General features: G+C 50.0%; 1 protein-coding gene across 2 annotated transcripts in view; it reads right to left on the bottom strand.

The window, feature by feature from the left end:
• Positions 1 to 1297: 1297 nt before the first annotated feature.
• Positions 1298 to 14523, bottom strand: part of LOC147123562 (uncharacterized) — a 119075-nt gene continuing 105849 nt past the window's right edge. The window contains exon 15 of one of the 2 annotated variants that reach the window (XM_085974647.1): positions 1298 to 2623. In XM_085974647.1, coding sequence (XP_085830773.1) covers positions 2518 to 2623 — 106 coding nt within the window. In that variant the 3' untranslated portion in view covers positions 1298 to 2517. The remainder of the gene's footprint in view (positions 2624 to 14523) is intronic. The other variant, XM_085974656.1, reaches the window with a different exon arrangement.

Below are 14523 nucleotides of genomic sequence, written 5' to 3'. Positions count from 1 at the left end.
CTTTGACAGCAGGAGGTAGGCTACACACTGCATACACATCGATAACATATGCTGTATGTTATATGTGGTATATATCTGTATATAATGTAAAGAAATAGATGAACTTCTAGCCTTGCACTTCCTTTTGGTTAAAACTCCTCGGCCGCCATCAATACCCCTTTGTGATTAGCCAAGGGTGTTTGTGCTTTATTGCTGGGGAATGGGATCTTGTTCACCTTTCCTCCCATAAAGAATGCTCCTTTCTAATGAAGAACTCCACCTGACAAAATCCTGTCAAGGCTGAAAATCAGTTAAGACAGGAAAATCAACCTGAACCTCTGAATGGGAATCTGGAGCAGACAAGCCCGGGATCAGTTTAAATGCAAAAAGAAACGTCCCTGATGGGGAAGGTGCGGGGTTGATCTGCTGAGTGAGGAGGTCACACCCAGAGCAACAGTTAGGAGTGCTGCAATTTGATTCAGCACCCCGCGTTAGGGAGGGGGAAATCGGCCAGGGTTCCCGCTCACGATTGTTATCTGGTGGCCCACAATTGCTCTGAAGTGCGTGTGTAAAGTTTAAGTAAGGAAAGGGTCGGGTTCAGTTGTGGTGATGCCCATGCTCAATCAGCCTGCCGACACTACCAGAACAATGCAGATATTAGAATGGTGTCTGGTATTACTGGGGCTGCAGCTGAAGACCAGGTCTGGAGGTAGTTGTGGCAGCAGCAAGGCACTCCTCTCTGAGGGTGAGCAAGTTGAAATGTACAGCTCAGGAGGGGCCTCCAAAATGCAGAGCCCAAGGCCTGAACAAGGCCAAAGATATAGGTGCATTCAAAAAAAAATTAAATTCAGGGAATAGCAGGGCCATTTAGTTAAGGTAATTGATGCCTCTGCTCTTGTTACTTTTGAGGTCTTCTTCGTGCCCAGAACGAGAGCTATGTTTGAACTCAGGCACTTTGTGGGGAATTCCAGGGGTAGCCCCCCGCAGAAAATGCTGCCAGATTGTCTGTGGATTGGAACGGGAGTGGGCATAAGAAGCACCCGCCCCCCCGGGGCTTCACCACAGTACGCCTCAGCGAGGCTGACGCACCTGATGTACTCCACTCTACGCACGGACACACGCCACAAATATTCTAATGATACCATCTCCGGGACCAGGGATGGGTTCTCCCGCGGGTCACAGTGCCAGGCAGAAATCCCCACCCTGCCGCACTTGCGCCGGAGACAACAGTACCGTGGAATTTCTAGTTTCAGCCGTTTCTTAAAAAAGCAAAAAAATGCTACTGTTTCATCCAAATGAGATTCATGCAAACCCCGTGTGACGTAAACAGTTTTATTTCATATGGTAAAACTTGCAAGTCATTTTTTTTCTTTCTAATAAAATATATAATTTATGTTGACTAACTTATTTTCTGTCATTAAATTAGAGAAAAATTTGCGACGGTTGTGTTGCATTCCTTCATCTTTCCGTGCGGATACAATCACACAGCTGCCACACACAATATCCTGGCTGCTGCTGTCCACCTAAACACAGAGCGGCAGCAGGACAAAAGCCAGAGAAGTAATGGATACAATAGAGTGATGACAAAGCTGGAAGTGTTATTATAGGGTTCACATGATTTCTGGTGTCACAGAATTCTATTAGTGAGATTACTACCTAGTGCTCAGCCCTGGTGATCACTCACACATTTTCATCATTCTCTCTCTTTCTTAAATCACGTTAGCCACCCACAAAAAATCCAATTATTTAGAAACTTCAGTCAGCTTTTTCCATCAATTCCTCTTCACGATCAACTAAAAGTGCACAGTTTATGACAATTTTTAAAAATACAGAAACCACACTGCACTGGAACCTTTCAATAGCTGCTGAGTCGAGAAATTGTTCAATAGCTGTTTATCCTCTTTAATAAGTTCAACATCCCTGAAGTGTGATACTTTCTTCACTTCCGTCAAGATAGATTAAAAAGTTCATGAGATCAGCGGCATAAGAAACATTTGGTTGAACTTTCAATTTGATTGGAGAATTCAAATCGTTCGAATACATCATGTGCTTGGCATCATGGGGGTAATTTTCCAGCTTTGTATCCAAGAGCTGGGAGGGCATATTGCAAATTTAGGAGCACACGCCATTCTGACCATTTATTTAAATGGAATGCACTCTAATCTCTGCAATGACCACCCAGTGAGGGACCTCGCCCGCTGGGAGTGCAATGGCAAGAAAGCACCCCTCATGTAGACTCTCAAAGCAGCAAAGACCAGGTTCATTTCTCAGGTGGGTTAATTTTTTATTTCTCATTTTTTATTCCATATGTCAAAGGACGAGATGAGCCTCAATTAAAAATCATTTGGAATTTTTCACCGCAACATAAATTTGATTTTTTTTTTGTTAGAAAAATAAAATCTTGCTCACATGGTTTCTATATTTTGTTGGGGGGAAAATAGTGGAAGGGTTGCCTGCAATTCCCTGATCGGTGCTCCCAGAGGGTCAGGCTCCTTTTCGGGATCATGATTCTTGTAAAAATCGCCCCCTATAGTTCAATTAGTGGCCCTCTAACACTTCCTCATCCTCTTCCAAAGTGTTTTCCAGACTTATACTCAGGTTCATCCTTTCCATCATCTCCGTCACAAAATCGACTTCTTTATACCTAGGAACCAAAAGAGTGCATTATCAATATACAAACAGAAAATGCTGGCAATACTCAGCAGGTCAGGCAGCACCTGTGGGGAGAAAAACACAGAGTTAACGTTTCAGGTCGATGACCGTTCGTGAGTGGATTATCAACCTGTGGTTTGTTCATTCAATGGAGAGTGACAACAGCAGCAACTTGCATTCATATAGCATCTTTAACGTAATAAAATGTCACAAGGCGTTTCACAGCAATTGCTAACACTCCCATTTCCAAACAGCAGTGTGCGAAAACAATCGTTCTAATGAATCAGTTATAGAGAAGGGTGGCTCGTTTTCTGGATGGACAGAGTTACATTTTTCAGGTCTGTGATGGCTGTGGGGAACTGAGCCAAGTTGGTAAAAACTCAAAGAGGGTGAATTTTCCTTGGGGTTCCTCCTGCTCCTTCACCGTAACTTTGGCGCGAGTTCGGCGGGAGCATCGCAGGGTTTCCGCTGAACTTCTGCTGAGGTTATGGCAGGGGAGTAGGAGAAGTCCTGAGGAAGATTTCCATTGGTTGCTATTTATTAGCTCAGGTTGTAAAAGCCTGTGATGTTGCTCCCCCATTCCCCACCCCTCTGCCCACCCCCCAACACTCACTGTTGAGACTATCACAGGCCAAGTGGCAATTTGGTTGCGGTTCCAGACGATTGTTGAAGCTCTCGGAACTGTACCACAGCACAAGTTGCCAACTTCAGTGTAGTGTATGTACCTTTAAGAGAGAACTACTTTTACAGCTCCTGTATACTGTAGTACCGGCAGTGACCACACCTGTATATAAGCCTTGAGCATGCCTCTGTACTGTTAGTCTTTAGACTACCCTCCTCCAGTAAACACCTGTTGATTGTTAATTTACAGCCTCCGTCTAGTTATTGGAAAACATCATGCTTTAAGAATCACGGATTCAACAGTGGCGACGAGGTCGATTCGAATCTACCTGCAACTCTGCATTTCCTTTCAAGGATTTGCTCCGGGAGGATGGTGGAAGAAAGTCGAGGCCAGAAGCATGGGCGTCGACCACGAGCAACCGCCCAGTCATCCGGCGGAGAGTGAACATCGCAGGGGAGGCTGTTGCGAGCTGGGCTTGGTTCTCCAGCCACGACGATCCAGCAACAGACTGGCAACAGGTACAGCGCAGACCCTTCCCAGACAGCGGCGGCTGGAGCCGACCAATGGCACAGAAAAGGCCGAGCAGCGTCGACGGGGTAAGAGAGAGGGTGAAGCGCACAGGGCACAGCCGGGGTTGAAGAACGAGCGGCGTCGACGGAAAACAAAAAGAGAGAGATGGTAGAGCACAGCCGGGGTTCAGGACCGAGCGGCGGCAACGAGAGAGGCGCACAGGAGAACGCGCAGAGCGCAGCCTAGGGCTCAAGGGCTGAACAGCGTCCGTGGGGAAAGAAAGGAAGCGCGGGAGACGCCATTGAGCCGCGGAGAAGAAGGGAGAGCGCGGGAGGCGCCATTTTAGAAGCCGCAGCGGAGAAGAAGGGCGAGCGCGGGAAGAAAGGAAAGCGCGGGAGACGCCATTTTGTGCCAGCGGAGAAGAAGGGAGAGCGCGGGAGATGCCATTTTAGACAGTTTAACCACACCCAGGGATGCCGAAGAGTGGCAGTGTCACTGCATTCGACAATGAAGTCGAAGATTGGGCGACATATGTGGAACGCATTGAGGTGTACTGCAAGGCGAATGAAGTGCCAGATGCTAGGAAAGCACTGGTTTTGTTGAATTCCATGGGTGCAAAAACTTATGGCTTACTGCGAAACCTAATAACCCCAGAGAAGCCAGTGGATAAGAATTTCAAAAGCATAGTGGAAATCCTACAGGACCACTTAAACCCCACACCGCTGCTGATAGCAGAAAGATTTAAGTTCCACAAAAGGAACCAGCATAAAGACGAAAGTAATGCTGAGTACATAACGGAACTGCATAAGCTATCGAAACACTGCCAGTTTGGATTGGGACTAGCAGATACGTTAAGGGGCAAGTTTGTGTGTGGGCTTCAAAGTGAAGGAACCCAGAAACGGCTTCTATCAGAAAAGGATCTTACGCTGGACAAGGCTTTCAGCATGGCAGTGTCACATGAAGCAGCCGCACGGGGCGCTGCAGACATACAACGGAGACCGCAAGAATATGGCACCAATGAAATGTCATATGGAGCAGGGAAGTGTTATCGCTGCGGCAGAACAATACACGACCAGAAGGATTGTTGGTTCAAGGACCAAGTGTGCAGACAGTGTGGAAAAGCAGGACACATAGCAAGAGTCTGCAGGTCAGGGAAGAAAACCAGCAGCAAGAAATCTCCACAGGAGAAGTACAAAAAGGTACATAAGGTGATGGACAGTAGTTCAGACTGATGTAAGCCCCCAAAGTGTGGACTAAGTGATATACAAAGTCGACAACACTGGCTTGATGTAAGAAAGACAGACCCAATAATTGAAGTAAAAACGGTTTATTCAGGCCTGGGGAGCTGTGGCTCTTGCGTCACAACACAAGGCTCCAACTCCACCGAATCTCTTGAGGTTTGCACAGTTATACACATATTCCGAGACCTCCTACTCCAGAGGTCCAATCGATTTAAAAGTCTATACATTAATCACTAACTAGGTGTGTCTAACTTCTACAAGGTAACCAATAACATAAGTTTCACTTTTCACTGCAGGGGCCTGTGGACCCTCTGATTTCTTGGAAATGAGTCATCAGGTCATGTGATTTCTGAGAAACGAGACCCTCTCTCTCTTGACCACTACTGAGTTTCGTTTTTCCAGAAAAGGGTTATGTCAGTGTCTCTTTTTGTAAGTTTAATCTCTCTAAACTGGTATGGTCATTTCTGCAATTAAACATACGAATAATTAGTACATTTCATCTTTACACATTTTGCTGCGCAATTGCGTTCTACTAAACGTGCCCTGTTACGTTCAGTATTAAATCTTACTTCAAGACGAACAGAAAAGTGATACAGACTCCGGAAGCAAGGAGCTGGGTTGTCCGAAACTACATAAGGTAATCAAAATGGAGGATCACCAGACTATCTGGGTCACGCTCAAGATAGACGGAGGCCAAGTGAAAATGGAATTGGACACAGGATCAGCCCTAACAGTCATAAACCGAAGGGACTACAAGCGGCTATTCTCACATATACCCTTGAAAGCTACAGAGATTGTCTTGAAGACGTACACAGGGCAAAAAGTCTACCCCAAAGGAAAAATAAGGGTGAACGTGATATACAAAGGCCGGGAAATACCCAAAATGGACCTATATGTATTGCCAGATGGAGGACCACCACTACTAGGACGTGAATGGATCCGGAAGATACAATTAGATTGGCATTCCATACAGGCACTGAAGGTTGAGGCCAAAAAGGATGATGATGTCACACCTGGACGACTGTCAAAAATGCTAACTGATGCACAAGAAGTGCTCCAGGAGGGACTTGGAACACTAAAAGGCATAACAGTGACGATTAAAATAGAGGAAAATGCAAGCCCAAAGTTTCTTAAGGCCAGACCGGTGCCTTATGCGATCCGACCAGCCGTCGAAGCAGAGCTGGAAGGGTTGGAACGTTCAGGAGTACTGTCCAAAGTGGACTGGAGTGAGTGGGCTACACCCATCGTTCCTGTAATGAAGAGGTCGTTGAGTAATACGCCTGGGGAACCAAAGAAGGTTCGCATCTGTGGGGATTTTAAGGTGACAGTGAACCCAGTCCTTCACACGGTACAATATCCACTTCCACGGATTGAGGATATTTTCGCCTCGCTATCTGGAGGTAAACGCTTCACCAAGATTGATCTGGCCCAGGCGTACCTGCAAATGGAGGTAGAAGAAGCCTCGAAACAATACCTCACGATCAACACTCATAAAGGTCTCTACCAATACAACCGGCTGGTGTTCGGGGTAGCATCGGCTCCAGCTATTTGGCAAAGGGCAATGGATCAAGTCCTGCAAGGGATTCCAGGGACCCAGTGTTATTTGGACGACATCCTGGTCACGGGCGAAAATGACAGTGATCACCTCGCCAACCAGGAGAAGGTGCTCACTAGATTAAAGGAATATGGGCCACGGGCTAATCGCCACAAGTGCGAGTTTTTCCAGAAGCAGATCTCGTATTGTGGCCACGTTATTGATGAAGAGGGGTTACATAAGTCCCCTGAAAAGATTGAGGCAGTAGTCAAGGCTCCAGCACCGGAAAATGTGTCACAACTGAGGTCGTTCCTCGGGCTGGTGAACAACTACCATAAGTTCTTACCAAATTTGTCTACAGTATTACACCCACTGAACACCCTACTGCAAACAGGGGTACCATGGAAGTGGAATGACGAATGTAAACGAGCTTTCCAGAAGTGCAAAGAATTGATCACATCAAAAGAGGTGTTGGCCCATTTCAACCCAGCACTACCAATTCGGTTGGCGTGTGATGCATCACCCTATGGTATTGGAGCGGTGCTGTCGCACAAATTCCCAGACGGGTTGGAGAGGCCAGTAGCCTTTGCGTCTCGGTCACTAACCTCAGCCGAGTGCAACTACGCCCAGATTGACAGGGAGGCCCTCAGCCTAGTATGGGAAGTAAAAAAATTCAACCACTATCTGCATGGGCAGAAGTTCACCTTGCTGACTGACCACCAACCACTTGTCTCCATCTTTAATCCAAAGAAGGGCGTTCCAGTGATGACTGCACAACGGCTACAAAGATGGTCCCTTTTTCTAGGGGCGAACCAATATGAAATAGAGTATAAGGGCACAAAACAGCATGGAAACGCTGATGGGCTATCACGCCTGCCACTGCCTACTGTGGAGGAAGCACCAGCAGTGGAACCTATCAAAATATTTTATTCGTCGATAATTGAACGATTGCCAGTAACTAACGCGGATATAGAGAAGGAGACCCGCAATGATCCGACACTGTCTCGGGTATATGATTTGACGGTGAAGGGATGGCCAACACATGGCGACTCACTGTTGCCAGCATTCTCATCCAGAAGAGAACAGCTGTCAGTATGCCAGGGGACAGTGATGTGTGGATCCCGAGTGGTAATTCCACCCAAGTTAAGGGAGAGGGTGCTCAATGAGCTTCACGAAGGCCATCTGGGAGGGGTGAAAATGAAAAGCCGTGCTCGGGCTTATGTGTGGTGGCCGGGGATCGATCAACAAATCGAGGACCTAACAAAGAGCTGTTCAGGATGCCAGAAGGTCCAAAATGCACCACCGCATGCCCCTCTACACCCATGGGAGTGGCCCTCCTCTCCATGGCAACGGGTGCATATTGATTTTGCTGGTCCATTCATGGACTCAATGTTCTTAATAGCAGTGGATGCGCACTCGAAATGGCCTGAGGTGATCAAAATGCCCTCCACCACTGCAGAGAAAACGATTGCAGTCCTACGGACCATATTTGCCAGGAACGGCTTGCCAGAGCAGATTTGCTCTGATAACGGACCACAGTTTGTGTCCGAAGAGTTTCAGAAATTTATGAGAAGGAATGGGGTAAGGCATTACACATCCGCCCCGTATCATCCAGCCAAAAATGGATTGGCTGAGAGGTTCGTACAAACCTTTAAAAAGGCGATAAGGGCCATGTGCGATGATAAAATTCCACTACAGCATAAGGTGGACAATTTCCTGTTAGCCTACAGAAATGCGACACATGCAGTTACCAACCAGACCCCGGCCATGATGTTCTTTAACCGAAGGTTGAGATCTCGTCTGGATTTGCTCAGACCAAATGTGCGAAGAAATGTTGAGGATAAGCAATTCCAGCACATCAATGAGAAGCCGACAAGGAGCTTCAATGTAGGACAACCAGTCTTTGCCCGCGATTACCGAACAGAGAAATGGCAACCCGGAACGATATGCACACAGCAGGGGCCACTAATGTACACAATGGATGTCGGGGAGAACATTGTGAGACACCACGTCGACCAGATCCTAGCGTCACAGGAACGAGTCAACCCCATGTCTCGCGTACCTGGGGATGAACCCGACATACCAGTAGCATCTACCCCAGAAACAGTAGCAGCGGAAACTGATGAACTAACCGACGAAAGGGGGCCAGAATCGCCTCTGCACCAAAAACAAGAACCTCAGGAACGGCGCTATCCAGAAAGGATCAGGAAGCCGCCCCAAAGACTGAATCTATAAATGGACTATTTCAGTTTAATGTGCATGTTAAAGTGTTAACTGTTATTTGAATGTTATGGGTACTGTTAATCTAAAAGGGGAGGAATTGTAGTGTATGTACCTTTAAGAGAGAACTACTTTTACTGCTCCTGTATACTGTAGTACCGGCAGTGACCACACCTATATATAAGCCTTGAGCATGCCTCTGTACTGTTAGTCTTTAGACGACCCTCCTCCAGTAAACACCTGTTGATTGTTAATTTACAGCCTCCGTCTAGTTATTGGAAAACATCATACTTTAAGAATCATGGATTCAACATTCAGGAGAAGGTGGGATATAAGGAGTACGATAGCAAAATACTGCGGATGCTGGAAATCCGAAATAACAACAGAAAATGCTGGAAAAACTCAGCAGGCCAGGCAACATCCGTGGAGCGAGAAACAGAGTCAACGGTTCAGGTCGAAACCCTGTGGTAAACCACTGTTTGTATTCCACTGTGTACATGCCTGTACATGCCTCGGCTGACTCCACCCACGAGTCCAGGTATAAAGGTGACTGCTCCACAGTCCCTCTGTATTCTGGACCGGTCGACCACTCAAGGCACACCTTCATTCTCTTGTTAATAAAAGCCTGTTAGTTACTCGCTTAATCTCAGTCTTTTGAGTTATTGATAGCGCATCAATTTTATTAACAAGATTTTTATAATGGAGAAGATCCTCACACCAGCATGCCTGGACTTAGATCATCGGGAGGCGGACTCATCCACCAAGTTTACTCACTGGCTTAGGTGTTTTGAAAAATTCCTGATCGCCTCCGCTGCAACGGTCAAATCGGACGAGGACAAACTGGATGTCCTGACCTCCAAAGTGAACCACCGAGTGTACTCGGTCATCCAGGACGCGACCTCGTACGCGGATGCTATCAAGCTCCTCAAGGACCAGTACACACGCCCAGTGAACGAGGTGTACGCTAGGCACCTCCTGGGGAGTCGTAAACAACAACCTGGGGAATCGACCGAGGAATACCTTCAGGCACTGTCTGTGCTTGGCCGGGCCTGTGGTTGTAAGGATGTAAAGGCCGCCGTGTACACAGAGGAACTTATCCGGGACGCTTTTGTAGCGGGCCACAGGTCCAATTACACCCGACAGCGACTGTTGGAGCAGAGTGACCTCGATCTCAACAAGGCCTCTGAACTCGCACTATCATTGGACGCAGCCTACCGGGGCATGGATGCCTACTCCTCGGCACCGTGGACGCCGTGGGGAACGACAGCCTGGGACACGGTAGGACCGTCTCATAGCGCCGTGCCACCCCAGCCACATCCCAGCAACGGCCCAACTACCGCAGCAGTGCCCCAAGGCCAGACAGCAGTGCCCCAAGGCCAGAAATGCTACTTCTGCAGCCAGGCCAAACACCCCAGAGCGCGCTGCCCGGCGAAAAATGCGATCTGCTCGGGCTGCGGGAAGAAGGGACACTACGCCAGCGTCTGCAGAGCCAAAGCCACCCCGAACCCCAGCAGCGCCGCGTGTGGGCCGTGCGGGCCGCCATCTTGGGCCTCCCCAGCCATGTGCGAACCACCGGAACAGCAGCCATTTTGGACGCCTCCAGCCACATGGGGATCATGGACGCCGCCATCTTGGACGACAGCCGGGACACAACAGGCCCCCAACACCGCCTCATCTGATACCCGCAGCGACACACCGACCCCTACGCTGGCCTCCGTCACGCTGGACCAAGCGAGACCGCACCAACTGGCCCGGTCCACAATGGACATTAAGGTAAATGGTCACGAAACAATCTGCCTTTTTGACTCTGGGAGCACGGAGAGCTTCATCCACCCCGACACGGTGCGGCGTTGCTCTCTCCCAGTCCTGCCTGCGCGCCAGCGGATTTCTATGGCCTCCGAGTCCCAGTCGGCGGACATTGGCGGCTACTGCGCAGTGACACTCGTAGTAGACGGGACTGTGTACGATAATTTTAAACTTCTGGTCCTGCCCCACCTCTGCGCTGCCGTTCTACTGGGGTTAGATTTTCAGTGCCACCTTAAAAGTGTTACGATGGCGTACGGTGGACCCCTCCCCCCACTCACAGTCCGCAGCCAGCAGCTTCAAAATTGCCCGCCGTGCACCAGGTGCAACCTCTCCACACTCAGAGTCACCCCCCCACCACTGTTTGCTAACCTCACCCCCGACTGTAAGCCCATCGTCACAAAGAGCAGGCGATACAGTGCTGGGGACAGGGTTTTCATTAAAACCGAAGTGGAGCGGCTCCTGAAGGAGGGGATTATTGAGGGCAGCACCAGCCCCTGGCGAGCCCAGGTTGTGGTCGTTAAGACTGGCGAGAAGCAGCGCCTGGTCATCGACTACAGCCAGACAATAAATCGCTACACCCTGCTGGACGCTTACCCACTCCCCCGCATAGCTGATATGGTCAACCAGATCGCGCAGTACCGCGTCTTCTCGACCATTGACCTGAAATCAGCGTACCACCAGCTCCCTATCTGCCCTGAGGACCGCCAGTATACTGCCTTTGAGACAAACGGCCGCCTCTATCACTTCCTTAGAGTTCCCTTTGGCGTCACCGTCTTCCAAAGGGAGATGGACCGGATGGTCGATCAAAATGCGTTGCAGGCCACTTTCCCATATCTGGACAATGTGACCATCTGCGGCCATGACTTGCAGGACCATGACGCAAACCTCGAAAAATTCCTCCGCACCGCCCAACTCCTGAACCTGACGTATAACAAGGAGAAGTGCATATTCCGCACAACCCGCCTCGCCATCCTTGGCTGTGTTGTGGAACACGGAGTCATCGGTCCCGACCCCGACCGGATGCGTCCCCTTATGGAACTCCCACTGCCCCACTGCCTCAAGGCCCTGAAGAGGTGCCTAGGGTTTTTCTCCTATTACGCCCAGTGGGTCCCCTACTATGCGGACAAGGCCCGTCCGCTGATCAAGTCCACCTCCTTTCCCGTGACGGCAGAGGCCCGCTTAGCCTTCCACCGTATCAAGGAAGACATTGCCAAAGCCACCATGCACGCAGTGGACGAATCCATCCCCTTCCAGGTGGAAAGCGATGCGTCCGACTTTGCCCTGGCCGCTACCCTTTATCAGGTGGGGAGACCCGTGGCCTTCTTTTCACGAACCCTCCAGGGCCCGGAGACCAGACACTCCGCTGTTGAGAAGGAGGCCCAGGCTATTGTGGAGGCCATGCGTCATTGGAGGCACTACCTGGCTGGAAAATGATTTACCCTGCTCACTGACCAGCGTTCAGTTGCTTTTATGTTTAACAACAAGCAGAGGGGCAAAATCAAAAACGACAAGATCTTGAGGTGGAGAATCGAACTCTCCACCTACAATTACGAGATCTTGTACCGGCCCGGGAAGCTCAATGAATCCCCGGATGCTCTATCGCGTGGCACCTGCGCCAGCGCGAAGATCGATAGATTGCGGGCCCTCCACAATGACCTCTGCCACCCGGGGGTCACCAGGTTCTTCCACTTCATCAAGGCCCGCAACCTGCCTTACTCCATTGAGGAGGTCAGGACCATGACCAGGAACTGCCAAGTCTGCGCTGAGTGCAAACCGCACTTTTATAGACCAGACAGGGCTCACCTGATAAAAGCCACTCGCCCCTTCGAGCGCCTGAGCATCGATTTTAAAGGGCTTCTCCCCTCCTCCGACCGCAATGTGTACTTCCTCAACATTATTGATGAGTACTCCCGTTTCCCGTTCGCCATCCCCTGCCCGGACATGACCAGTGCCACGGTCATTAAATGTCTGAACGACCTCGTCACCCTGTTCGGTTTCCCCAGCTATATCCATAGCGACCGGGGCTCATCGTTTCTGAGCGACGAACTCCGCCAGTACCTGCTCGCTAGGGGTATTGCCACAAGCAGGACCACCAGTTACAACCCCCGGGGGAACGGACAGGTGGAAAGAGAGAATGCGACGGTTTGGAAGGCCGCCCTGCTAGCCTTAAAGTCTAGGGGCCTTCCGACCTCCCGCTGGCAGGATGTGCTCCCCGATGCGCTCCACTCTATTCGGTCACTGCTCTGCACTGCCACTAACACCACCCCTCATGAGAAAATGTTTGTCTTCCCAAGGAAGTCCACATCGGGGACATCGCTACCGCCATGGCTGACGTCCCCAGGGCCGGTCCTACTGAGAAGACGTTTGAGGACCCATAAAATGGACCCCCTGGTCGAGATGGTCGACCTCCTCCATGCCAACCCCCAATATGCTTACATTGCATACCCGGACGGGCGGGAGGACGCAGTCTCCATACGAGACCTCGCACCCTCGGGGGCCGCAGTAACCCACAACCCACTACCACCCCCCCCCACGATCCAATATCCAGCCCCAGCAGACGGCAGGCCTGGTCCCCGCGACCCACTCGACACCCACGAGGACTACACACCAGTGCCCCAGCCTACGCGGGACTCGACGCCGGAAGCTTCACTACCCCTGCCATCGCCACGTCGATCACAGCGGCAGACAAGACCTCCGGAGAGACTACAATACACTAACTTTTAATACACTTCACCCCGCCGGACTCATTTTTAAACAAGGGGTGAATGTGGTAAACCACTGTTTGTATTCCACTGTGTACATGCCTGTACATGCCTCGGCTGACTCCTCCCACGAGTCCAGGTATAAAGGTGACTGCTCCACAGTCCCTCTGTATTCTGGACCGGTCGACCACTCGAGGCACACCTTCATTCTCTTGTTAATAAAAGCCTGTTAGTTACTCGCTTAATCTCAGTCTTTTGAGTTATTGATAGCGCATCAAACCCTTCGTCAGGGATAAAAGGAGTATTGGGAATATAAAATGAAATGTCCACTACCTAATAGGATATATTTTCATTTTAGTTATTAATTTTTACTACATTGGACAGCTACTAGTTTTGTGCCTAGCAGATTTTTGGCTGCAAAACGGCCTCCAAATATGGCAGGCAGGAAGTGCACACTCATTACGAGCCGCAAGTGCACCACCCGCTATATTGGTAAAGGCCAAAAATTTGGTGTGCAGCACCCACGCCTGAAGCAGACATTAGGGCCTTTGCATATACAAATTAAGGGCCCAATGCCTGTCTGAGGCCCCCACTGCAAGATTGGCCCACGCTGAGGCAGTGGGCACCAGTGCCGCCTGCATTCAGGAAAGCCAGGCCGAGCTGCAGCCTAACAGGTGGTTCTTAAAGGGACCGCTTGTTAGGCTGCAATCAACAAGTTAAGTTTAAAAAATATACTTACACGAATGTGGAGCTGGAGATAATAGGATGCAGTTGGCAACCCTTTATCATATGGTCACTCCCTTCCCCCCCCACCCCCACCCTCCACCCCCGATCGCCACCGCTCCTTTCTCCCCGACCACTGCACCCGACCCGGTCGCCCTCCTTCCTCAATTATCTGGGGGCTGCTGTGACACCAGCAGTGGCCGATCTTCAAATACAATTCATCGGCGAGCTGCCTACTATTCTCCACAGCTCACCAGCTCGATGAAAATAATGTCCGGGACCCAATATCAGGCGCCACTGGGGCCTCACCATTGAGGTGCAAGGATAGATACACCCACACGGCCAAAAGTGGGCGTGCCCAAATTGCCATGCCTTGGTCTCCACACGGATCTGGTGACACTCCAATGCCATACGATAAGGGATTGCCATCTGCATCCCACAGCAGCTCTATTCATTTCTGCGTCAATGCCAGCACTTCATTCCAACATTTAGGTGAATTGAGAAGTGCCAAAACTGGAAGAGCAACTCCAGCTG

This window comes from Somniosus microcephalus, chromosome 2 (genome assembly GCF_052327205.1).
Source record: "Somniosus microcephalus isolate GS21.2 chromosome 2, FLI_Smic_1.0, whole genome shotgun sequence".
In the NCBI taxonomy this organism is placed as follows: domain Eukaryota; kingdom Metazoa; phylum Chordata; class Chondrichthyes; order Squaliformes; family Somniosidae; genus Somniosus; species Somniosus microcephalus.
This window is presented reverse-complemented; position numbering and strand designations above follow the sequence as displayed.